The 24,824-nt window shown below is 37.2% G+C and overlaps 1 protein-coding gene across 5 annotated transcripts in view; it reads left to right on the top strand.

Moving 5' to 3' along the window:
- The window catches only part of eIF4G1 (eukaryotic translation initiation factor 4G1), a 63,129-nt gene that overhangs the window by 13,922 nt on the left and 24,383 nt on the right, over positions 1-24,824 (top strand). For 3 of the 5 annotated variants that reach the window (XM_074097777.1, XM_074097763.1, XM_074097745.1), the window contains 6 exons: positions 6,440-6,574; positions 18,182-18,243; positions 18,320-18,499; positions 18,796-18,855; positions 18,937-19,022; positions 20,861-21,659. In XM_074097777.1, coding sequence (XP_073953878.1) covers positions 6,440-6,574; positions 18,182-18,243; positions 18,320-18,499; positions 18,796-18,855; positions 18,937-19,022; positions 20,861-21,659 — 1,322 coding nt within the window. The remainder of the gene's footprint in view (positions 1-6,439; positions 6,575-18,181; positions 18,244-18,319; positions 18,500-18,795; positions 18,856-18,936; positions 19,023-20,860; positions 21,660-24,824) is intronic. The other 2 variants (XM_074097771.1, XM_074097754.1) reach the window with 1 other exon arrangement.

The following is a 24,824-nucleotide window of genomic DNA, read 5'->3' as shown; positions in this document are numbered from 1 at the left end:
ATCCCTCTGCTCCCATATAATCTTTCCAAGCATTTCAAGAAATATTCCCAATATATTATTATTTTTCAGAAAATCGTTCCATATACGCCACGAAATGCCGACATAGCCACTATGGCACTTTTTTTAGCTGTCGTATTTTACCGACCGTGGCGCTCAAAGGGTTAAATAAGAATCTGATAATTGTTGGCAATTGTAGCGAGAAGTAGGTAAACAAAAATGTATTTGGCTGACTGGCATGTTATTAACGTTAATAAATCCCATAGTCACTTGGGCAATTTCCTTTCGAATCACTCGAATCTCATCCATAAACCCGTACTAACACGGTACGGTCGTTGTGTCGTTTACAATGATGATCGAATAATAATTAAAAGGAACCTTCTGAAATCTTACGTGATTTTTCTTAGAATCAATTGAAACAAAAGCGTGTCGGACACGCCCGAAATAGGGTTCTGTAGCCATTACGAAAAAATCAAGTAATATTTTTCTAAGGATTTCGTATTTTGTACGGAATATTCAAGTTTAGGTGTATTTTATACCTTAGGCTGCTATTTACTCTAATTAAACTAGTAATAATTCTCAAGAAAACTTAAACGTTATAGTTGTCCTTGTAAGTTACTACCATCCTGAATTTTGTCATCCTGAACCCGGTTTAGATTTTAGACGGGGGGGAAGCTCGATTTTAATGAAAATTTGCACTTTAAAGTTGAATATTTTGCAAACAAATCAATCATTAATCGAAAAATCGTTTTAGCAACCCCCTAATGGTAATAAGTACCTATCCAACGATACCCCACACTACAAGGTGGGATGAGAAAAAAAAATCACCCCCACTTTACGTCTATGGGAGGTACTCTAAATTTTATTTTTATTTTTTTTATTGTACCATTTTGTCAGCATAGTTTACATATATATTCATGCAAAATTACAGCTTTCTAGCATTGATAGTCCCTGACCAAAGCCGCGGACGGACGGACAGACAGACATGGCGGAACTATAAGGGTTCCGTTTTTGCCATTTTGGCTACGGAACCCTAATAATGTAACCTTATTTTTTACGTAATTGCTTGCATCTCTGTAAATAATCAAACTTCGTACTTCCTATTAATAATATAAATGCGAAAGTTTGTGTGTGTCTGTGTGTGTGTGTGTCTGTGTGTGTGTGTGTGTGTGTGTGTGTGTGTGTGTGTGTGTGTGTGTGTGCGCGCGTGTGTGTGTGTGTGTGTGTGTGTGTGCGCGTGTGTGCGTGCGTGCGTGCGTGTGTGTGTGTGTATTTGTTACTCCTTCACGCTAAAACGGATGAACGCATTTAGATGACATGTGGTACGTAGATAGCTGGACGTCTGGAATAACATGTAGGCTACTTTTTATCCCGAAATTCCCACGGGGTAGGGATAAAATCTTCAAAATGCTACCGGTAGGTTTAGAGTCTTGAAATTTTGGACAGTTGTTCTTAACACTACTTCAATGAAGACCACAATATGAATTCCCAGGCGAATTTTGTAAAATCCCGGAATTTTAACTACCAGATCGAATAGTTTAAGCGTGCGAAGCCGCTGGTTAACTCTAGTCAATCATAAAGAGGGAGCGTAACTTAGTTGCGGGTGACATCATTATAACGTGAAGTCACATATAGGATGTTTTTAAAACAAAATTTACAACACTGCAATAATTCTTAATAATTTACCCCCTTATTCATAAAACTTAACAAGCCTATGTTAACTAACAAATGCTTTGTCCCTTTCTAACAAATACAAATGTCGAAGTGTCAGATAAGGACAAACGAATTTTAGCGGCATTTTAACTAAAATAGGTTTGATTGTCGTTTATGAATAAGGGGATTAGTGGTGATGTAAATTTAAAATACGATGTGAATAAAATATTTTACTCAGTAATCTAATTGTAATTAAAAAAAACCTCGAGTAAATGAAAACACAACAAATGTTTCGTTGGATGACAAACTATGCAGAACGCTTAAGATTGCATAATCGCATAATAAATCGCATTCTCGTTTTTATTTACATAAATAAATTTCTCATGTACACTCAGGGCAATATAACTCGAATCTCACGCCAGTTACAAACGAGTACTGGTCATAATCCTCATAACCGAACCTGGAGCAAAATATTGTTGAAGGTCAAAACCTTTCATCATGTAAATATTTTTTTTTGTGCAATATGACTAAAAATAGTTCTTTGCTTAAAATTTCTGGTAATTCCTAATCCCAAAACCATCCATCAAAATTGACTACGTTCTATCTACATTACATACAGTACATTGATTATATCAGTAAAATAAAGAGGTCTGGATAAAAACATTGATTTTTCTTGACATCATACGTCTTTCAACGGCACCAAAGTTACGCTCCCTGATCATAAATGAAGACATCAGGGACATACAGAACGAGAAACATATATTTAGATGAAAATGGATAAGGTACCTACTTCCAAAGTGGATCCATTTGACGACTGGATGGCCAAGTGGTTAGATAACCTGACTACGAAGCTTGAGGTCCCGGTTTCGATTTCCGGCCGGGGCAGATATTTTTATGAATAATAAGAATGTTTGTTCTCTGGTCTTGGATGTTTATTATGTATGCTGAGTGGGGTCCACTTTATACTATTCGATGTTATTTTTTTTTGTTCTCTCCATCTAATGTATTTTTGTGTATCGAATATGTGTAAATAAATGTTTCTCTCTCTCTCTCTCTCTCTCTCTCTCTCTCATGTGTTTAATTATGTATTTATCTATTTTAGTTAGTTTATCGGTTGCCTACAACGTGTCCAATAAGTTTGCATACAGTTTAGATCGACAAAACAAATGTATGAATAGATAATATAATAAAAACTATATTTTATTAATGCCACACGTATGTATATACATTCATTATTTACAAATAAATGTTTCAGGATAACTCCACCTTTAACTTTTTTACCAGCTTCAAACGTTTCTCGACGCGGCACGCACAGCTTCCATTGGCATTTCGTTCCAAATGTGCTTGATAACCTTTTTGAAATGATGCAGGTTTGCGATTATATAATTATGTAGTTTTGAAAGCATGTAAGACCATACGAAATAATCTAATACGTTTAAGTCTGGAAAACTGGGTGGCCATTCATGTTTCGGCAAAAAATCGATCAAATTAGCCTGACACCAAGCTTGAACAGGGTTTGCTGTGTGTGAAGGACCTCCGTCTTGTTGGAAAACATAATATTCATTCCCAAACATACTTTTTAAATTTGGGGCAGTAATTTTTCCAAAACCTTCGGATTTATCGCCATAATCGGTGCCGAAACGCCTTTGTCGATAAATACTAAAGGTACGTACCCCACCTACAAGCTGGACCCCACCCCATCATCGATGGCGAGCTCTGGAACCTAGGAACATTCTTCTAGTTGTCTGGAATGTCTTCTATCCTTGGTGTCCACTATTGATCATTTTGGGCATTATGAGGCTGTTCTAATACAAACGGTTTCTCGGCAAATAACAAACTGATCCCCTGCGTGCCAAGAAAGTATTGTGTTCGATAAATGTCTCTCTTTTTCTTGATTGCTTCGGAAATGCCATGAACTATGCGTTTTTTGTAAGCATGCTGGCATCCAAGATCTACCCTCAAAAGGCTGTGAACCGATCTCCTTGAAATTTTCAGGTCAGCAGCTTTGTTCTAATAGAGCGGTGTGTTTTCCGCCGAACTCGCTCTCTCACAATTTTTACTCTATCGGTTCTAGCTGAATGTGGCCGACCGGAAATTTTCCTGTCCTCCACGGAGGAAGTCTCTATATCTTTTGATTGTGGTGTAAACTAGATTTGCGTTTAATTCCAAGGGATTTAAAGCCTCGAAGGCAGCGCGCGCAACAGCCATTGCGAATTTTTTTGATAATCGTTTCGCGATACTGTTTCATCGTGGATTAAAAGCAAACCACAAATACCTAGACGATTGAAATGATTGCATTTTGTTAACGTTAATACCTATATTGTATTAATGAAAATAAGAATATGATGGCTTGTAGTCCGTATGTCTTTAGGGTCAGTGCAAAAAGATGTGTATTCGAACTTATTGGCCACGGTGTAGTGTCCATAGTTCCTACAAGCTTTGCTTAGTTTGGGACTAAAGTCAATTGATGTCAAGTGTCCCATGATATTTATTTATTTAAATTTCATTAAACTGGAGACGGGAAGCCGATTTTTAATGGTAATAGTCATAAAGCAATTAACTTCTATCTATAGTTTCTATACGCATTTGGCCAGGAACTCATTATGGTTCTTATACAAATTCTTTGTTTTTATACAAAAGTCGTTACGTAAACCGTATGTTAATCGAGAAAGGGCTGGTCATCTTCACGAATCCAATAATTTGATTGCAAGTTCTTGAACTCGCGAATTAATTCGACTGAATAATGCATAGCGTAGCGAGTAGCCATTCTCGGCAATGCAACGACCGCTACTGTCGTCACCGATACGGACTCCATTAAGATAACGCGATAAGGCACCTTTGGTTCGTCTCACTTGATTTGTTTGCACGTGCAGTGCTATTGCCTAATATTGTAATCATTATAAAGTATAAACTAACTTGATAAGAATATGCTCAAATCCTATCTTTTTCCGTGGGTATTCGATGAATCGGTTACATATTTGAATATCGAAAATTAAAATATCGATTGTGTCACAATATCGAAAGTTTTTTTATACCTATGGTCAAAATGTCTAAGATTGAAATGTCGATTTATTAAAATATCGAATGAGTAAAAATGTCGGTAACCAGTATATCATGTTGTAAATGTCAACATATTTGAATGTCGAAAATTAAAATATCGTACATACAAATCTGCTTTATTTATTGCTCCTTTCTCTAAATAGCATTTATTTTACATAATCTAGTAATTTTTAGCCATCTAAACATTGGACAATATAAACTTTCGTTCTTTTAATTTTCGATATTTTGAACATCGACATTTTACCCGTAGGTATTTTAAGTTTCGATATTAAAATATGTTACCGATGAATCTTTTAGCTCATTGGTAATATAACAACACATTACAACAATAGCACTTGCCAAGGTTTAGTATTCCGTTCTGCATTAAAAACGATGGTTGCTGGGCACGAGCATGTGTGTTTTATGATAAATATATGTCGATAAAACTACTGTTTATCATGAAGAAAACTTACAAACTACTTTTTTTGAGTTAACATGACTTTTTTATTTAGCATGTGATATTTGTACTCGTACTTTATCTCATGATTATAACACAGATTAAACACGAGTACTTACCTACTTACAACTTAACGAATCCCCACGTGTCGACTGTTAGTTAGCTGCTTTTCTTAGAAATCGTTAGACGTTAAATCGATTGTTCACGAAACTTAATTGCTCAATTAACCAAGATTTTGCCATGTGTCACTATTTTTTTATGAGCGTTTTCGAAGGACGCACAATCTGACAGTCCGAGCTTTGGTATTTATTGCTATCGGCGTGAGCTAATAATGTCAAAGATCCCACTTTATAATGAATTTTAAAGATTGGTTTCATGATCTGTGCTGGGAAGCTGTATAGCGTAAAACCAACTACCCGTGGCTAAAAGACAATTATTTTAATTAATTATTTATTTACTCAAATAAAAAACAAAAGAAGTACAGAAATACTTATAACTATAAACCTCTGCCAAACTGCGTAGCAGTTTGTTGGCAGAAAGTGTAGAACTCTCATTCACTATTTTGAATACTTCAACACTATGCCGGCTGCGCAGGCGCGGCGCGCCGCGGTCCTTGGTTACATTTTTATTTTTTAACTTGAGGGTGGATTTACGGCTACTTTGCGCATCGCGCCGTGCGCATCGACACCGGCTGTTTAAGTATATTACAACATTATAGTTAATGATACATCGTGCGCATCTCACAGCCATGCCTGCATATTTACTTGGAAATACTAGGTACTACCATTCGTACCCACACTCGAAAAATCACTCATATTATATATCTGTAGGTACATACATACATATATATATATACATATCTATACATATATATACATACATACACATGTATTCATGTATATATATATATATATATATATATATATATATATATATATATACATACATGTACACACATACACACATATACATCTACACATATATTAGGATAACTGGAAGAGATCCCTATAAGGGGTAAGTTCGCCCTTGCACATCTTATTCTCCCGTTTTAGATTAATTTCATGTGTTCTAAGTTAAGTTCTAATTAAATTTATCAGCTAAAACACGATCGTATTGATGTAGGTGGTTAGTCAAATAACTTTTCTTTCAAAATCTCTATTCTCTTAACTTTTAAACTATCGATGCTAATAATAATAATTACTCCTGAAGACTACGTAATCACAAAACAGTGTATTTTTTTTATTAAGTACCTACCTACAGGGTCTAGTAGATAACTGGTGTTTTTATTTGCAGCAGACAGCAGCAGCCGTTCATCCCCAACGCCGCGGCCGCCGCCGCAGCCCCTGCGCCCGTCATGTACCATCCGCTGATGTTCCCCACGCACATGGGCCTGCCACCGCAGCCCTACCAACAGCCACGTTCGCAGGGGTAACATTTAAAAATAATATGATTTTTTTAGTTACCAACTTTCGACATTAGCGTGCCACACGAAAATATACATGTTTTAAGTATGTATATGTACCTATTTCCATTTAACGTTTCATACAAACAATGCAAACTTTTCATGAAAACGGTGGGTGATAACAGTTTCCAACCAGTCAAGTCGGACCAGTCAACACTAAAGCTTTCTTTTTTGGTTAAAATCGATTAGCACGGGGTGGAAGTCGAAATACTTATCGTTGTTTGTATGAAAAGGCTGGTCTTTGCTTTTGTTTAAAATCCTTTCACAGACTTGTTTGTTTCATTTGGCATAATAAGATCAATATTTCCTTGTATGCTTGAAATTTTACTTATTCGTTCAATACTCGCCACTCAGTGGCAATGTAGAAATATTTTAAACAAAAAGATATCAATAGCATTAATTCATATAATCGTTAAGACTGACCATTGGAACATTCTGGCATTGTCATTAAAGGGCAACACACACAGAGAGTGGGGGCGGGTCGTGCGCGGGCCCGCGACGGGCGTATTTGCATGGCGGTATATGGACGCCTTCACACAGAACGCGGGCGCGGGACGGGTCGTGCGCGGGCCCGCGCCCGTCGCCCGTCGTCACAAACATCGCGCGGGCCGAGCGCAGAGTTACCACTCAAAAATATTTATCCCTAAAGCTTAAGTTAAAAACCCCTAAAACTCGATTTTAATGAAAATTTGTACTTTAAAGTTGAATATTTCGCAAACAAATCACTGATTCGAAAAATCGTCTTAGTAAGTAAGTTTTAACTTAAAAGACCCCACACTATAGGGTTGGATTAGAAAAAAAACCCCTACTTTACGTCTATGGGAGGTACACAATTTTTTTTTGTTTTTAATTTTTATTGTACCATTTTGACGGGATAGTTTTCATATATATCCGTGCAAAATTACAGCTTTCTAGCATTGATAGTCCCTGAGCAAAGCCGCGGACGGACAGACAGACAGACAGACAGACATGGCGAAACTATAAGGGTTCCGTTTTTGCCATTTTGGCTACGGAACCCTAAAAACCGTATTCATGCGCAGTAGCTAGTTCATTTTGGCGAGAATAAAATCTAAGTATTTTATTTTATTAATTAATTGGTACTACCTACCGAAAAATCTGATATTTCCATTGACTACTCAGATTAAATAAAAAAGTAAAGATGGAGAGCGGTACACAGCCAAGTGAGGCCTGTTTTATGAACATGTGTTCGTAGGCCGGTGTTGCCATAATAATTCCAGTACCCCGCAACTACAAAAATATCGTTATCGTTAATAACGTTTTTATTTATTGCTTTAAATTCATAAACCAGCCTAAAACAACTACATTTAAATACGTTAGTAAACGTTTACAGGAAACAAATAACTTGTTGCGTGTCACGTTAATACCGTTACTACAATAAAAAACGTTGATGAACTTTTACAAGAACCAAATCATTTTACGTTACGTGTCACGTTCTCAAGTTTTAAGCCATAGAAAGAATAGAATTTAAAAATAAAAAATAAAAGATTGTATTACCTAGGCGACTTTTACCCAATAATAGGGTAACTACAATTATTATAATGGCAACACTAGTATTGACGTTTTGAAGCAAAATTCAAACAAAATTATTTCGATTTTTAATGAAAATATTGGTTTTCGAGTTTACTAGCGTGTGAAAAGTGATTCCATCCTTTCACGACATAATTTGGCATTATTAGTTATATTTGTCGAAGTTTTGAGCCGGGTACTCATCAGCGATCTGTAACCGTAACCGTTGCATGCACTGTAACCAAAAAACATAGTGTGTACGTGGTTCGCGAATCTGCTGCGAGCGGGTACGCGTCGGGCTTGCAGCGAGCCGATGTTTACAGCGTACTCATTTATGAACCTGTAACGTTGCACGTAACTGTAACCGTTACTGTTACCAAAAACATAGTGTGTACGTGGTTCGCGAACCTGCTGCGAGCGGGTACGCGTCGGGCTTGCAGCGAGTCGATGTTTACAGCGTACTCATTTCTGAACCTGTAACGTCGCACGTTACAGTAACCGTTACTGTTACCAAAAACATAGTGTGTACGTGTTTCGCGAACCTGCGATGAACGCCATACGAGCGACTCGCAGCGACCCGACGATTGTCGGTTTTTGCCGCGAATCAAAGGGCGCTCGCAGTGCGCTCGTGGACGTCAAGAGGAGAGGTTGTTGCTAGCCGCTACGAACCATCTGTACTTTTTATTTCTCTCGACATGAGTGAATGGTCAGATGAGAAATGTCTGTCGTTGATAGACGCCTACAGGGAAAACACGGTGCTATGGAACCCTAAGGATAAGGACTACTACAAAAAACATTTCCCCGCATTTTCATTTGTCCGCCTTTGTACAAGTATCTTAAAGTTTGTCAGTTGTATTTTGTTAATTTTCTTTTGTACAATAAAGAGTTTACATACATACATACATTTAAAAGAAGATGCCTGGGCTAATATAGGAGGTATAATTAATGAAAGTGGTGCAGCATAAACTGAGGGCAGGGAAGGCCTCCACGTTCGTTACACTCCCCGTACACACTAGAACTTCGTTACTGTATCTGTTTGGTTACAGTTACAACTCGCAAAATGAGTACGCTCGGTGAAAGCGTTCGGGCGACAACACGAGCCTAAGCTGTAACACGCGTACACACTAGAACCTCGTTACTGTATCTGTTTGGTTACAGTTACAACTCGCAAAATGATTACTCTCGCTGAAAGCGTTCGGGCGACAACACGAGCCTAAGCTGTAACACGCGTACACACTAGAACCTCGTTACTGTATCTGTTTGGTTACAGTTACAACTCGCAAAATGAGTACTCTCGCTGAAAGCGTTCGGGCGACAACACGAGCCTAAGCTGTAACACGCGTACACACTAGAACCTCGTTACTGTATCACGCAGGATACAGTTACAGCTCGCTAATGAGTACCCGGCTGATACGTCATGCTCCACGGGAATGCGTTGCTAAGTGATAAGGTTTTGGTGTAGTTTGGTTGCAAGTGTGTGCGTGCCACTGTTGTAAGCACACGGATTGGTGTAGTTTGATCGGCCCTACTCGGCTGTTCACCGCTCTCCATCTTTACTTTTTTATTTAATCTGAGATTGACTAATATAAGCTTATTCCTGTCGATAAAAAAAAGCCACTTTTAAAAATTTCATCCATCGCCCATCATTACATAAATTGGATTTCATTAAGTAAGTAAATAAAGTTTGACCTTGGTCCGCAAGCGCGTTTGTCGTTTTCCACATATATCTCGCGGCACTGTATAATTCTGTGTCGAGTTCACAAAAATGTCGTATCTATTATTGGTTCTAGAACTGTTTTAATTTGTACTCCAAAAGTAGCCAGATAAACCATTTTTGTCGTTAAAACTTTTTTGCGGTCGCTAAGATTTCGTCACTTCTAGGGACTAACAGCCTTATTCATAAAAAATCCTTAATTGAGGTTTGATCGGTCTGTTACTTAGCAGACTGATTAAGCTTGTTAGACGGTTGTCAAGAAGTATGATTCATAAACGCTTGCTAGCAGTCTGCTAGTTGTTGAGCTGCTGATAGACGGATTAGACGCGTTATGTTGGCCACCTTGACAAATCAAAGACAAAAAATGGCCTAATCGATAATTTAAAAAAAAAATTGACAGCAGTGACAGCAAATTACCAGGAAAAAAAATAAAAAGCGAGATGTTTGTTTTCCCGCCATTTCCGATCCGCATGTTTATGTTGTGCAAAAAGCCATAATTGTGTTAATCATCCTTATTTTTTTTCATATTTATTGTTAATTTATTGTTGCTAATTTAGAGGATTTTTAAATACAAATTCCTGAAAATAAATTTTCCTGTTTTTTTTTTAATCTGCGTAGCCCTGCCTTCACTATAAATATCTTCGGTACCTATGGTTTTTTGCTCTAGTCAAAGTCAGCTGTTTAAACTTGTGGCGGCCATTTTGTGACTTAGCAGAGAGATAAAGGAGGGTCTACGGTCCTGTAACTTTAGCAGAGCCTTGATCGACTGATTAGCGCTAACAGACGTTTATGAATCATGTTTTTTAGCATCGGGCCTTCAAGGAGCCTTCAAGGAGGCTCTAACTTTTTATGAATAAGGCTGTTAGTCACTAAACTGACAACATTGATAGCAGCTGCGGGTCCGACCCGCTCTCTGTGTGAATACAACGAACCGCGCGGCTCACGCGGCGTACACGACCCGACCCGCGCACGCTTTCTGTGTGTGTTGCCCTTAAAAAACAATCAATGTGGAAGATGTATTTGATATAGTAGACGCCATTGCATCGTTTGTAAAATTTTGATAACATAATTCTGAGAAGTCAATGTACCATGATACGTGAAGTCTACTATAGTAGATACGAAGGATGTCAGTATACCTACTAAGCTCTGAAAAATAATAATAAGGGTCTGGAGTTATCATAGATCATAGCACGGAAAAACGAAAACAAAGCATGGAGTCATCTTTATGTAAAAGTTCAACTTCTACTAGTACTAAATAAGTTATTAGTGAAAAAACAATCATACATTGATTTCAAATGCGAAGGAATTCTGCCAAGTACTTTAATTTTCTTGTGAAATTCGTCTAAATAATGTATGAATCACTTTTTACCACTTCTGAAATTAATAAAAGAGTATTTAAAAGAAAATTTGACCCAGACTTTTTAATAGAATGGGTACAGAATAACAGGTAATTTTGACTTCTTAGAATAGCGTTCATAAGCAAAGTGTACTTTAGTTCGTAAAGTATTTAGACATTAAATAATCGGATTAGTATCAGTTGGAGTTGAATTTTTATGTGCATGTTGACTTCACCATAATAATATGTAGCTTTTGCCCTACTGTGCAAAAAAAAACCGTTTTTAGTCGTGTACCTCGAAATCATAAATTCGTTGTAGCTATTCACATATTCGCATTTTGTCGCCAGCTTACAATTTCTAAATAGCTTTTTTTATTGTAATATGATTTCTCGTCGCCAATCACAACGGTGTATAAATTTCATAGTAACTTTTTTTTCGATTGGTTCTTCACTTTCGTAGCTTATCACCGCGATTTAAATTTGTTTGTAGTACGCTATTACTTGACGCGATATTTCATTTAAGCACTATACCTGTGTAGTTTTGTTTTTTAAACGCATTTTGCACATTATTTATTCGAAATTACATTCAGATGACAGATATTATATAAAAAAAACAACACTCTTTGGGGTTCCGTAGCCAAAATGGCAAAAACGGAACCCTTATAGTTTCGCCATGTCTGTCTGTCTGTCTGTCTGTCCGTCCGCGGTTTTGCTCAGGGACTATTAATGCTAGAAAGCTGTAATTTTGCACGAATATTATAATGTAAACTATGCCGACAAAATGGTACAGTAAAAAATTGTAAAAAAAATAATTATAGAGTAGACCTCCCTGAGACGTAAAGTGGGGGTGTTTTTTTCTCTCATCCAACCTTCATATAGTGCGGGGTATCGTTGGATAGGTATTTTATATACATAATATAAAACGATTTTTCGATTCAGTGATTTGTTTGCAAAATATTAATCTTTACAGTGCAAATTTTCATTAAAATCGAGCGTCCCCCCTCTAAAATCTAAACCGGTGGGTGGAAAAATTTGTAATGGTTAAGTTTTCTTGAGTATTATTAGTAGTTTAAGGGGCTGTTTCACCATCCATTGATTAGCGTTAACCGACAGTTAAATGTGATGCCGTCTCCGTCCATTCGAACAAAACTAATAGAGACGGCATCACACCTAACGGCCAGTTAACACTAATCAATGGATGGTGAAACAGCCCCTAAGAGTAAAAAGCAGCCTAAGGTATAAAATATACTTAAACTTGGAATATTCCGTACAAAATACGAAATCCTTAGAAAAAAAATTACTTAATTTTTTCGTAGTGGCTACGGAACCCTATTTCGGGCGTGTCCGACACGCTCTTGGCCGTTATTTTACGACAGTTAAAAACATCAGATGTTTTAACATCAGACTGGTAACAAAGCTTGCGAGTTGTTAAAATCCCGTTAGTGTTCCATTGTAGCAGTTATGTAGTTGTGCTTTAATACAATTACATATTTAGTCGAGATAAATAGCGATTAAGTATTAAAGGTGATTAATAAAAAATACAATTAATACAAAACACTATAACAATATAAGTGACCGAGGTAAAATGCGTCTAAAAATATTAGCGGCTAATTAAATAGGCGATCGATAAAATCCATGCTACAACAGAATATGCTATTGCTGTAAAACGCGATTAAAAATATATGCGATTAACAAAATATACCACTGATACTGATATAACATTGTATTCGAAAATTCCTAACGGAAAAATAGTAAGGTTTTGTTATTATAAATACATAAATCGACTTTGGTTGGAGTACCTATAACAGACCGCACTCACACACGCACACGCACGCGCACACGCACACGCACACGCACACACACACACGCACACGCACACGCATACACACACATCATACTAGAGATCATAGTCTTGTGGACTCACTAACAATACATGTTGCCTGTGTTAGTTTTAACTGTTTTAAGTATGATTCGCCAACTGTATTTCTGTGGACATCTGTTATTGGCTTTCTATTTAGTACCTAAGTCCTATTATAATGTACTGTATTGCTGTTGATGCCCCAAATAAATAAAATAAAATAAAACATGCTACAACATAATTCGCTATCGCGGCAAAACGCGAATATGCGAATAGCTACAACGAATTTATGATTTCGAGGTACACGACTAACAAACGAAAAAAACTCCGTATCCTGTACTACCTTTTCTCCGTATTTGTGGCGTTATCTGGGAAAAGGGACCTTGTTGTCGGTATTGAGTTATTGATATCTCCATAATCTACATACATTTAGCTATCGAACCATGTAAGAAACATGCATGTAGGTTTAATAGATATTTAAAAAAAATGTTGAACCTCAAAAGCCCGAAAAAGTGATTAGATATGAGAAAATTGGATTCAACCTTATACACCCAATAAAAGTATGTTGTTGTTAGAAGTTATATATGTCGGCGGCCGATCGTAAAATCCGCCAGATCACGAAATTCCTAGGCATATCGTGAAATGCCGCCATTTCATGAATTGGCTAAGGGACATCCGCCATATCGTTCATAACTCACCGTTTAGCGATTTGCCTAGTGACGTTTAGGCAGATCATGAAATTCCTAGGCATATCATGAAGCGCCGCCATTTCATGATTTGGCCAGTTTAGGCAGATCATGAAATTCCTAGGCATATCATGAAACGCCGCCATGTCGGTTCTGGCACTTCGCCGGCCGCTGCCGCGGCACGCTCGCTTCGCTCGCTCGGCTCGTGCGTCGTGATCGCAATTAATACTAACCACTCCTCGCTTCGCTCGTCGTACCTAAATTTTTCTATATAAATAAATAACAACTAGTGAATACTTTATTTACCAACAAAATTCTAACCTCTAAAATACGGGCAGACGTCCATGGTTTTTTCACATTGTGCACAGAATCCGTTTGATTCACATAAAAAGAACGCAGCTGATGTTCAAAAGCTTCTTTTGCACTTCTATTTTGAATTCAATCACTATTTTCGGTTTAAAGATCATTTTGTTGCGACGCCGACATTTTTCACGCGCTAAACAAACACGGGCGGTCAGCTGGTCACGGCCGCCATTGCATACGCAGCGCCACCAGTGGCCAAATAAGAAACTATTTTACGATGTGCCCGGTATAGAGCTAGGAATATCGACGAATGCGTTGCTCTAATCGATCTGCCGTATTATTTCTCAGGCACATCGTGATATGCCTGGCCAACGTTTAGGCATATCATGAAATGGCGGCGTTTCACGATATGCCTAGGAATTTCGTGATCTGGCGGATTTTACGATCGGCCGCCGACATATAGATAACATGCTATTTGAACAGTAGATTGTACCGGCTTTCAGGTTTCAAGAACAATTTTGTAATTGGACAACTGTTTTTTTATAGTAAAAAAAGGTGATGGATTTTTTACTTAATTTTCTATTTATAGTATAATTAATTTCCATTGGATTTTATCAAAGGACAAAATATTATGCGTAATTGGACACTAAATAAGAACTACTCCGTTTTGAATTAACGTTGCTTATTATATAAAAAATACTTTAACAAATATACTTTTGTGGTTTACAAATGTAATTAAACAGTCAAAATCAACAAAAGTTTATATTTAGTACGCTAAAATGAGATCAAATTAACTCAACAAATCTTAAAAAAAATACTTTTTTAGTCTCAAAATTCAAGGCAAAGTTTAGTAAAAAGTTGGTACAATCACTATATATTTTCGAAAAGAGACTTTATCGTCCGTGATAAAATATTTGGTGATATGATGTGATATCATTTGAAAAAGACTAATAACTTACGATTAATTTTAATAGTCCTAATTTAAGAACACTAGTATTAAAACTTACCAAAAACCTATAATTTTTTTGTCTCAACAAACACTAAATGATTAACGTATTTGAAAAGGGACCTTAGTGCCGGACGAAAAATGTTTATTGACATAGTTAAGAATAAGATCTAAAAAAATGCTTTTGATGTGTAGTTGTAACTATTAATCGTTATTATTATTATTATAAATCAACCTCTAAAGACACAAATTGGCGTAAATCGTCAATAAGGCCCTAACTGGCTACCGCCTAATGGTGGCCAGTTATTAATGATTTACCTTAAAACGCATTTTATGATGATTCTGATTGACGTTTTTTACGCGCTGACAAGCATCGGACTGGGCCCGCGTGGGAACTACTGCCCAAGCCCTCTCATTCTGAGAGGAGGCCTGTGCCCAGCAGTGGGACGTATATAGGCTGGGATGATGGTGATGATGACGCGCCGACAAAGTACCGACGTCCGACACGTCTTCCAAACCGATACCGAGCGCACAGAAAGCATTCAAGAGCGGCCGGCACCGACAATAACCTTTTCTTACTAAACTTTAAGGGATGTTTTAACTCATAAAAAATCGTTTTAAAAACTTGTGTCTCTGTCAAATTAGAATTTAGACCCTGCTTATTAATATAGAGTAAAAAAAGAAAAAAATGTATTTTTTCGACATTTTACTTTAAATGCGATTATCACGGAAACTAAAACCGACAACAAGGTCCCTTTTCCCAGATGACGCCACATTTGTGTGCAGACCGTAGTACACAACCTCATGATAACGTAAAAAAATGACATGATGACGAAACATTTACGAATAACTGTTTTTCTTATAAAAAATGCTTCTTTGTTCTTGCGGCGGGTCGTCTCAGGAGGTACATTATTTATCTATAGCTAATAAATAACTTTAAAATTGAAATGCCCTAAGCATAAGCACATAAGAATATTTAGAAGAAATATATACATCCATGCTGTCAACAAATTTGTAATGACTTGAGTTTCTGTACGCGTGACAGCAGGGTGTTATCTATTGAGCATTAGCATGTCGAGCAATGGGACATTTACATTACTTTAAAACAATTGATTGTATTGTACCAAGTTCGAACATAGTGGAACACTTTGGTACAGACACCAACGTTCGTATGTATTACTGTGACCGCTATAACAACAAATACTAAAAATAAAATAAGGTTACGAATTAAAGGCTAACTATGTCGTTTAAATGTTTTCCTTTAAGTTTGCGATTTAAATGATGTTTTATAAACGCTTCGATAATATAATACAGTGACTGTCTGATTGTGTGGTTTATTCGTTTTTGTGCAAAATTAATGAAGCAATTTATGAACCACAAACTTCAATGAAGCCAACTTCGATAAAGCGCTCGCCAAATTCGCACAGTCACTAATCAGTATGTTTACCTATTATTTTTTACACTAAAAAAATTATACTAAGTATTTTAGGTTTATTCACACTAGTTGAGCTTCTTATTATTTAATTACGCAACATATGAAGTCCGCCGAATTTTCCGCGAATGAACCGCGCTGACAGCTTTTTTTTTGAGTCGCGCGCGGCGCGTTGCGGGCAATGATTTCAGAAGCAAACAGCCAGAACCAAAGAGGATGAGAATTCAAATTGTTTTTTATTCGAAATACTTGCACAAGTGCTTACATTTCGGCGATATTTTTAGAAGCTTTTCCTTAGCTTGCCCTGTTTGTTTGTTTATTTATTTATTGTTTGTTTGGGTCAAATCTTGGAAGCTAAATTTGACCCACTTCCAGTGGTCCGATCGACTTGAAATTTGGCATACTTATGTAAATTTGGTGACAATATAATAATCTGGTAGTGACATCTTGGTGGTCCTGCCAGGATCGTCTTTGTAGGAGCGAACTCCGCAATAGTTAATAGTATTGACTTGAAATTTGGTACAGATATGTAGTTTAGACGACAATGCAAGTACAGTCAACAAAAAGTACATTCGGCAAAAAAGCTTGCATTAAAAATGAAATTCTTAACAAAAACTAAACTAAACTATTACAAGCATTATATTTATTTGCAGTGTAATGTCTATGTTTGCTCGGGTGAAATCTTTCAACTCAAATTTGAAGTAGATATTTTCAACCGATTGAGCTGAAATTTTACACGCATGTATAAATCCGATGAAAATGCAATATTATTATGACATGGAGTTGATCTGATGATAAAACTTGCGGGTGGGCATAGGAACTCTGTGATAAACGACAAGACCGCATCGAGTTTGGACTCGTTTGATTCGTCTTGACGAGTACTTTGGTAACCAGGGGCATAAAGTATAAAGTACCTACAGTCAGCAAAAAACTCATATTAGAAGAATTTTAAGATAAACTTTTACTGAACTGTTTACGGAGCCCTTCATGTACGAGTTCGACTCGCACTTGACCAATTTTTCTTATTTGTGTACCTCCGCGAAGTGTTAAAAAAATTGAAAGAAAAATAAAATTAGTTTTTTTTTTATTATGATGATTAAGGACAGGATGCAGGTTAAAAATATGTATTTTGTAGTCTATTTTATTATTATCTTCTTAAATGTATTTAGTAATATATTATTTGTTTTTTGTTACATGAAAGAAATGATTTGAATTGAATGGAATTTATTAAAATATAATTTCGGTTGGTTAATTAACTTGAACAGTTTACAAAATATAACATTTTAAGTAATACCTTGATAATTTTACATAATCATGATTAACTCGAAAACAAAAGAAGGTCGAGGACTGATATTAAGCATAGATCCTGCATAGGGCCTGCCAGTACAACACATGAAAGAATGTCCAAATCCGTCGCTGGGGGCCACTCTTGTACGCTTAGCCTGTTGGACTCTTTAATTATTGACAGTTTGACATGTTTCAGGTTACTGAAACTCACAAGACCCTAACTAAAGTGTTAAACTATTTTAAAGCTTGACTGTACGCATGTGAGAATCAGTTGATTTTAGAATGAATAATTTGTTTATTATCATTAAATTAATGATAATGAATAAGGATTATTAATCAGTTTCGTGTGGGGTTAATCTTAAATATGAATATGTTGGCATTTGTGGAAGGCTTTGTTGACATGAGTTTTTTTTGTTATGCTATGATTATGATATTTCATGATACGTGATATTTTTATTAATAATTTTAATATGTTTTACACCAGGTTTTACCAGTACGTCACACCCTTTATAAGTTATACGAATCCTCCGAACCATACTCCGCCTTGTAAGTATGGTTTTCGCTTGAGTAACTAAATTTTCTATATTTAAACTGTCCACTAAAAATATGTGAATGCTTTCAGATTACTACCCATCCAACAGTCAGCAATTACAAACGCCTAACCTGCAGACAAATGCCCCCGGTGGTAGGAATAATCCCACTACGCTAATGGGGCCGCAGGGTACGGCGCCGACGCCCACCGCGCCCGCGGCCTCTCTCTCACATCCTCAAACTCCGGCGCACATGCATCAAACCATGTCTGGTAAATGAATTAAATTACTAGTAATGATTGCCAAAACCCCAGTAATTAATATCAACGTCGTTCGTCAAAAGTCACCGTACTAATTTTGTCGTAGATGACCAAGAAATTGCTTTACCACTCTCAAATTCAACGTCATTTCTCACTTGAAAAAACATTAACGGAATGACAAAACTCAGCTGGTTACTTCTTGTCTCGTGTAATTTTTAGAAATTTAGGAATTGTTGTCAAAAATCTCTAATTGCGTTATCTTAAAGTTTGCGAATAATTGTAATGATTTTTTTAATATAATTGTACAGGTATACGTCCGACTCAGACGAAAAGGAGTCATAGACTGGCAATAATAGATCCTGTTACACGTAAGTAATATTATTACCTAGTAAAACGTGGTACTGTTTAATTGGAGTGGGTTTATTGTAACATACAATTTTGTCTTACAGGACAGGATATATTAACAGATTTATATTCAAGTAATGACAGTCAATATGTAAGTGGCGATTCAAGTGAGCGGCAAACACCGCAGCCAGTGAGTAAATGGTTGATCTTCCTACTTTGTTATACTTGTCAGTTATATTCCACAAATACTGCGTGACGGTTAATTCGATCCATTCAATTTGTAATATTATACCTATAGTAGAACCTACGAATAAATAATAAGTCAGGAAGCGTAACTCAGAACAAATTCCACGCAAATACCTAGAACTAAAACGACTTATGATTCAAATACGAATCAATTTCGAGGTTGCAAATAGACGTGCTTGTTGATTGGTTAAAATTCAGAAAGAATGCTGGGATTGGTTGGCTCGCGTGATGCAATGTCAGATGCTCAAATTACGATCACTTCTTACATCTAACGTTTCAATGACGTGTCATATATGGATAATGACAGCTTGTTTTTTTAAGCGACATAAAGGAAAAGGAGGAGGTTATTAATTCGGTTGTATTTTTTTGGTTGTTACGTCAGAACTCCATCATTTATGAGCAGATTTAAAAAAAAAATGTTTGTATAGGAATACCTCTAATTAGGTCCCATAGGCACGAAATCAGGATCTGATGATTGGATCCTAAGGAAATTGAGGGAACTCTTGAAATATTGTAGGGACACCTATGGTAATTTGGATATATTTAGTAGTGACTCGTGCATTTGCTCTTGAACATCATTATTTGGTGAAGTGGAACTAATGATAAATACACAAGAAGACCACAGTTGACCACCGGAGTTAGGTACTACTCAATAACAAGTACTTCACGGGTTTAATTTCAATTATTTTAACACAGTTGCGAAGCAATTTATGCTCCTCGTCAATTAATGAACGTCTCTGCATCGGAAAAAGCAATCTTTCGTAAAAGGTGATGAGCAGTTGACATTAAACCTATCTTATATTATTCACACTACTAAACATCAGTTTAGCTGACAGAAAAATATAAAGACTGTTTGTACCTATTGTTTGGGCGATACAGGAAAGAAGAAAGGACACAGGAAATAAATACTGACCATGTGACCATCTCCAACTGTTAATGTCTTTGAAATTTTTTAAATATAAATCTAATTTTACTACTACTTATTAGAGGAAAGTGATCCCTGGACATTTTAATTTTGCATTGTTCCTGCACCACTTCATAATACGTACACGTTGGCATGATAATTTAGAGACCTTAGCTTAGGACACTGTATGTATGCTTATACCGCAGTCACAATTTCTGACTTATTATTTGTTCGTAGAGTAGAACCCATTTGCAGTAAGTAAGTAAGTAGATATAAAAACGGCGGATGATGGGAAAGAGGAAGAATTGGTTATCGTATCGCTTTAAAACCACGAGTTTCTACATGTTTCCTGTGGTTAAAATTCATCAAGCGTACATTTTTGTCGTAGTTACAAACCCATTATTTTACGGACTATCATCTCCTTAGAACATTAGTAGCATATATTATAACAGATTTTATGAAACTGTCAATTTTGTCTCTTGGACAAAGGGGTAGAATGACAGACAAGAAAAAAATTGATTGACCCTCCAAATTTTATGCTTTACAATTTTGTAATGAATGTTAACATCACTGGAGCTATAGAAACAGAGATAATCGCCAAAAACTGACTTTATAAATCAAAGAAAACTTTTTCCATACAGTTCGTAGGGTACTAATTTGCAAAGTGAAACTTTCGCATGTTGTTTTTTTACGAATATGATTCCTTTATGCTTAAAGAAAATTAAACAGTATGTAGACAATTAAAAACTGAACATTTTAAGTTAGTGTCTTAACCCAGTATTGCTGCCCCATCTCAACTTTCCACCCAGTATAGCTATTATAATTTGGCATGCTAATGTGACCCATTAACATTTTTTTTTATAATATTCTGTTATCAGGAACCCACACACAGTATTGCTGAAGAGTTTTCAAGGATGGTTAACGAGGTGGCTAATCAACCGACGGCGACATGTGAAAGTTCAATCAAATCAAGTTATAAGAATGTTGATTTGCCTATATCTTCCACAAGCCCTTTGCAACCACAACTTAATGCGATAAATTCCTTATCGATCAACCTAACAAAATCAGACACATTGCATGTGAATGATACTAAATTGTTAGGAATGGAGGTGACACCAATCCCTAACGAAACGCCAATTGTATCAGCAATCTCCGATAGTCCTGTAATAGTGCCTAAACTGCCAATGAACATTAAGCAGTTGCAAAAAAGTAGTGATCAGATCGTTCAGCCTTTAGTAGTAGACGCCAATAAGATTATGTCACCAAATAAACAACAAAACAAAAACAAAACTAAACCAGTTGTGCCTAACGAAGACGAAATATATAAGTCGACAGAAAGTATTAGTTCTGTAGGCTTCAGTAGTACGCCAGGTGCGTCAGCACCGCTAGTCGTGGCCGGAGCCCCAGCAGCCCCAGCGGCCCTGGCGGCCCCCGCGGCCCCCGCCAGCGGAGCCTCGGCCGCGCCCATCCCCGCGGCGTCCGCTGCACCCGTGGCCACTGCGCCCGCCACAGCGCCCACTTCCGTGCTAGCTCCACAGCCTCAAAGAATACGAGAACCCAGGGAGCGAGTCAAATCGGAGGAAAAAGAAAAGGATAAAAACAAGGACAGAGAGGTCCATCCAGAAACTGAATCGATTCTCGCTGCCAAACAGCAGCTCAATGGACCTTCAAACCTTGGTGAGTACTTAAACGTTTTAACTTGACAGGTTCAGTTGACATGAACCAAATAATAGAGGGAATAGAAAAGTTATTGTGAATACTTAATTCTTTCCCGAATCGATGTCTCTACTTATTTCCTTTCTCCTTATAATAAAACTTACACATTTAATTGTATATTTACAGGTTTATCAGGGTCACATTGAAAGTTTCGGGAATAGATAAAAATATGCAGTTAAATTGGATAAAGATATTTTTATTGTTTCTCAAAGTACTCGCCTTATATTTTATGCACTTTTCCATGCGTGCAAACCAGTCTTTAAAACACTTATTGAACGCTGAAGTAGGGGTCGATAAAATTACCTTTTTAAAGGCCTCCACTGCTTCTTCTGTCGTCTGAAACCGCTGAGCACGTAACTTATCCTTGATTTTGGGGAATGTCAAAAAGTCGTTGGGGCTTAAGTCGCGGCTGTATGGAGGATGGTCCAGGAGTTCGACGTTTTCACCGTTCAGATACTCAGTTGTTTTCAGAGCTGGCATTGTCGTGGTGAAGGATGATGCGGCGATTAGGGTTATTTTTTCCGAGTTCGTCAAAGATACTCGGCAAAAAAATAGTTGTGTACCAATCGGCATTGACCGTTCTACGATCTTCGAAAGGAATAGTACCTACATGACCCGATTTGGAGACAAACGTGGCCACTATCTTCTTGGCCGTGCTGCGAGAGCGAATAACTTTTGCGGCTTGAGCTCATCTTCGTAGACCCATACTCGAGACTGGTTTTTAGATCCAGGCTCATATTATGCATATATCCACGACTCGTCACCCGATACTACACTAAAAACTGCATTTGAGCCTCCTCCGTGGAATTTATTCAAAGTTTTGCGGCACCAATTGACACGAGTCGCTTTTTGCTCGTCAGATAATAAATGAGGGATCCAGCGGGAAAACAACTTTCGCACGCCCAATTCTTCCCGTAAAATAATTTGTATCTGACTCATTGCAATCCCCAAGCACTCTTGAATTTCCCGGTATGTCACATACCGGTCTTCTTTTATCATTTGACGCACAGCACAGCATCGATGTTTTCTAGTGACGGCCGATTTTGGTCGACCTTCACGCACGTCGTCTGTGAGTGATATGCGGTCGCGTTTAAAATCTGAATACCACCTGTATATTGTAGTCTTTGAAGGTGCTTGTTTTTGTGTTAATCCACTTTTAAAGTCGTAATAAATCATAGCTCTTAAGTTTTCACGGGACAATTCCATTTTCATCAGCGACTCGACGACAGTGTGCAATCCACGAAAACGCGTGATTTTGTCATGATTAGACATTATTTTTTATTTCCCTATTTGCCATAAGATTCTGGTACACCTTTATGTAGAGGTTTTCGGGGATGACACGCTTATTATCGAGTTTAAGCCCTAGCAAAGCTCGGTCGCCCAGGCACTAATTATTAAGGTTTGAGGTAGTAAGTGATAAAAATCTGCAGGAGTTTTTTTCACTTGTTGTATACATGTAATTAAAATTTCCGTAATCTGTACAATTCCAAACTACGGGATCCAGGGATGTTGCTCACATAATCTCGTATGTCCAGGTGTTTCAGTAGAAAAAGCCTTGGCAGACTTATATTTTCGGAAATGAGGGTTCATACCTATCGAATAACTAAAAAAAACTACTGAATTTCGATCCCTGGGCCAAAAACATTGCAAATCAGCTCTAGAATAAGCCCTTTCAAGGAATAGGTCGATTTACCAGTCACCCTGTAAGCATACGTGGCATAAATGTGCTATCATGTAGAACGTCACTCCATCAACTTTAAGAATCGCGATATCTCAGGAATGGTAATTCTTAGAAAAAAGGTATGAAACCATTTGTGGCGTTATCTGGGAAAAGGTACCTTGTTGTCGGTTCTAGTTTCCAGCCCTTTCAAGGAATAGGTCGATTTACCAGTCACCCTGTAAGCATACGTGGCATAAATGTGCTATCATGTAGAACGTCACTCCATCAACTTTAAGAATCGCGATATCTCAGGAATGGTAATTCTTAGAAAAAAGGTATGAAACCATTTGTGGCGTTATCTGGGAAAAGGTACCTTGTTGTCGGTTCTAGTTTCCAGCCCTTTCAAGGAATTCGATGTCACCCTGTAAGCATACGTGGCATAAATGTGCTATCATGTAGAACGTCACTCCATCAACTTTAAGAATCGCGATATCTCAGGAATGGTAATTCTTAGAAAAAAGGTATGAAGCCATTTGTGGCGTTATCTGGGAAAAGGTACCTTGTTGTCGGTTCTAGTTTCCGAGATAATCGCGTTTAAAGTAAAATGTCGAAAAAAACATTTTTTCTTTTTTTACTCTATGTTAATAAGCAGGGTTTAAATTTTAATTTGACAGAGACACAAGATTTTAAATCGATTTTTTATGAGTTAAAACATCCCTTAAAGTTTAGTAAGAAAGGTACATTATTGTCGGTGCCGCTCTTGAATGCTTTCTGTGCGCTCGGTATCGGTTTGGAAGACGTGTCGGACGTCGGTACTTTGTCGGCGCGTCATCGTCATCATCATCATCATCCCAGCTTATATACGTTCCACTGCTGGGCACAGGCCTCCTCTCAGAATGAGAGAGCTTGGGCAGTAGTTCCCACGCGAGCCCAGTGCGGTGCTTGTGCCCAAGCGTCAATCAGAATTATCATAGCCTCACGCAACAGTGCGCCATCTAGTGAGACAAAAAACGATAGCCCTCATTGGTTTCAGGCTGGTATCAGATGGGTATATTTAGGGGTCCTCATGGTTCTCACCTTTGAGAGCGTCTGCCAAGCACTTCCGGTAAAAAAAATACTGACATTTCGCTTTTCTGTATTTACCAGTAAATTCCTAAGGCTGGCCTTCATAATTGACAAAATTACTAAATTACCGTGGGAAGTGATAAACATTATTAACTTAACATAAATGGTTTATTTTAATATGTAAGATAAAGTAACTTAAAAACCTGTGAATGTTTATAAAACAATGCAAAATGTTGAGCAAAAATAAAATATGAATGTGTTAAATCGATTAAAACTGCTTCATGAATAAAATCGATTGTTAAAAGAAATCGAATCAGTTACGCATCAGGGCATCACTATTTTAATTAGTATTCGATCTGTCAAAAGTTAAATAAACGATTGGAACATAAAATGTATGCAAG

This window comes from Choristoneura fumiferana, chromosome Z, assembly GCF_025370935.1.
Source record: "Choristoneura fumiferana chromosome Z, NRCan_CFum_1, whole genome shotgun sequence".
Taxonomy (NCBI): domain Eukaryota; kingdom Metazoa; phylum Arthropoda; class Insecta; order Lepidoptera; family Tortricidae; genus Choristoneura; species Choristoneura fumiferana.
This window is presented reverse-complemented; position numbering and strand designations above follow the sequence as displayed.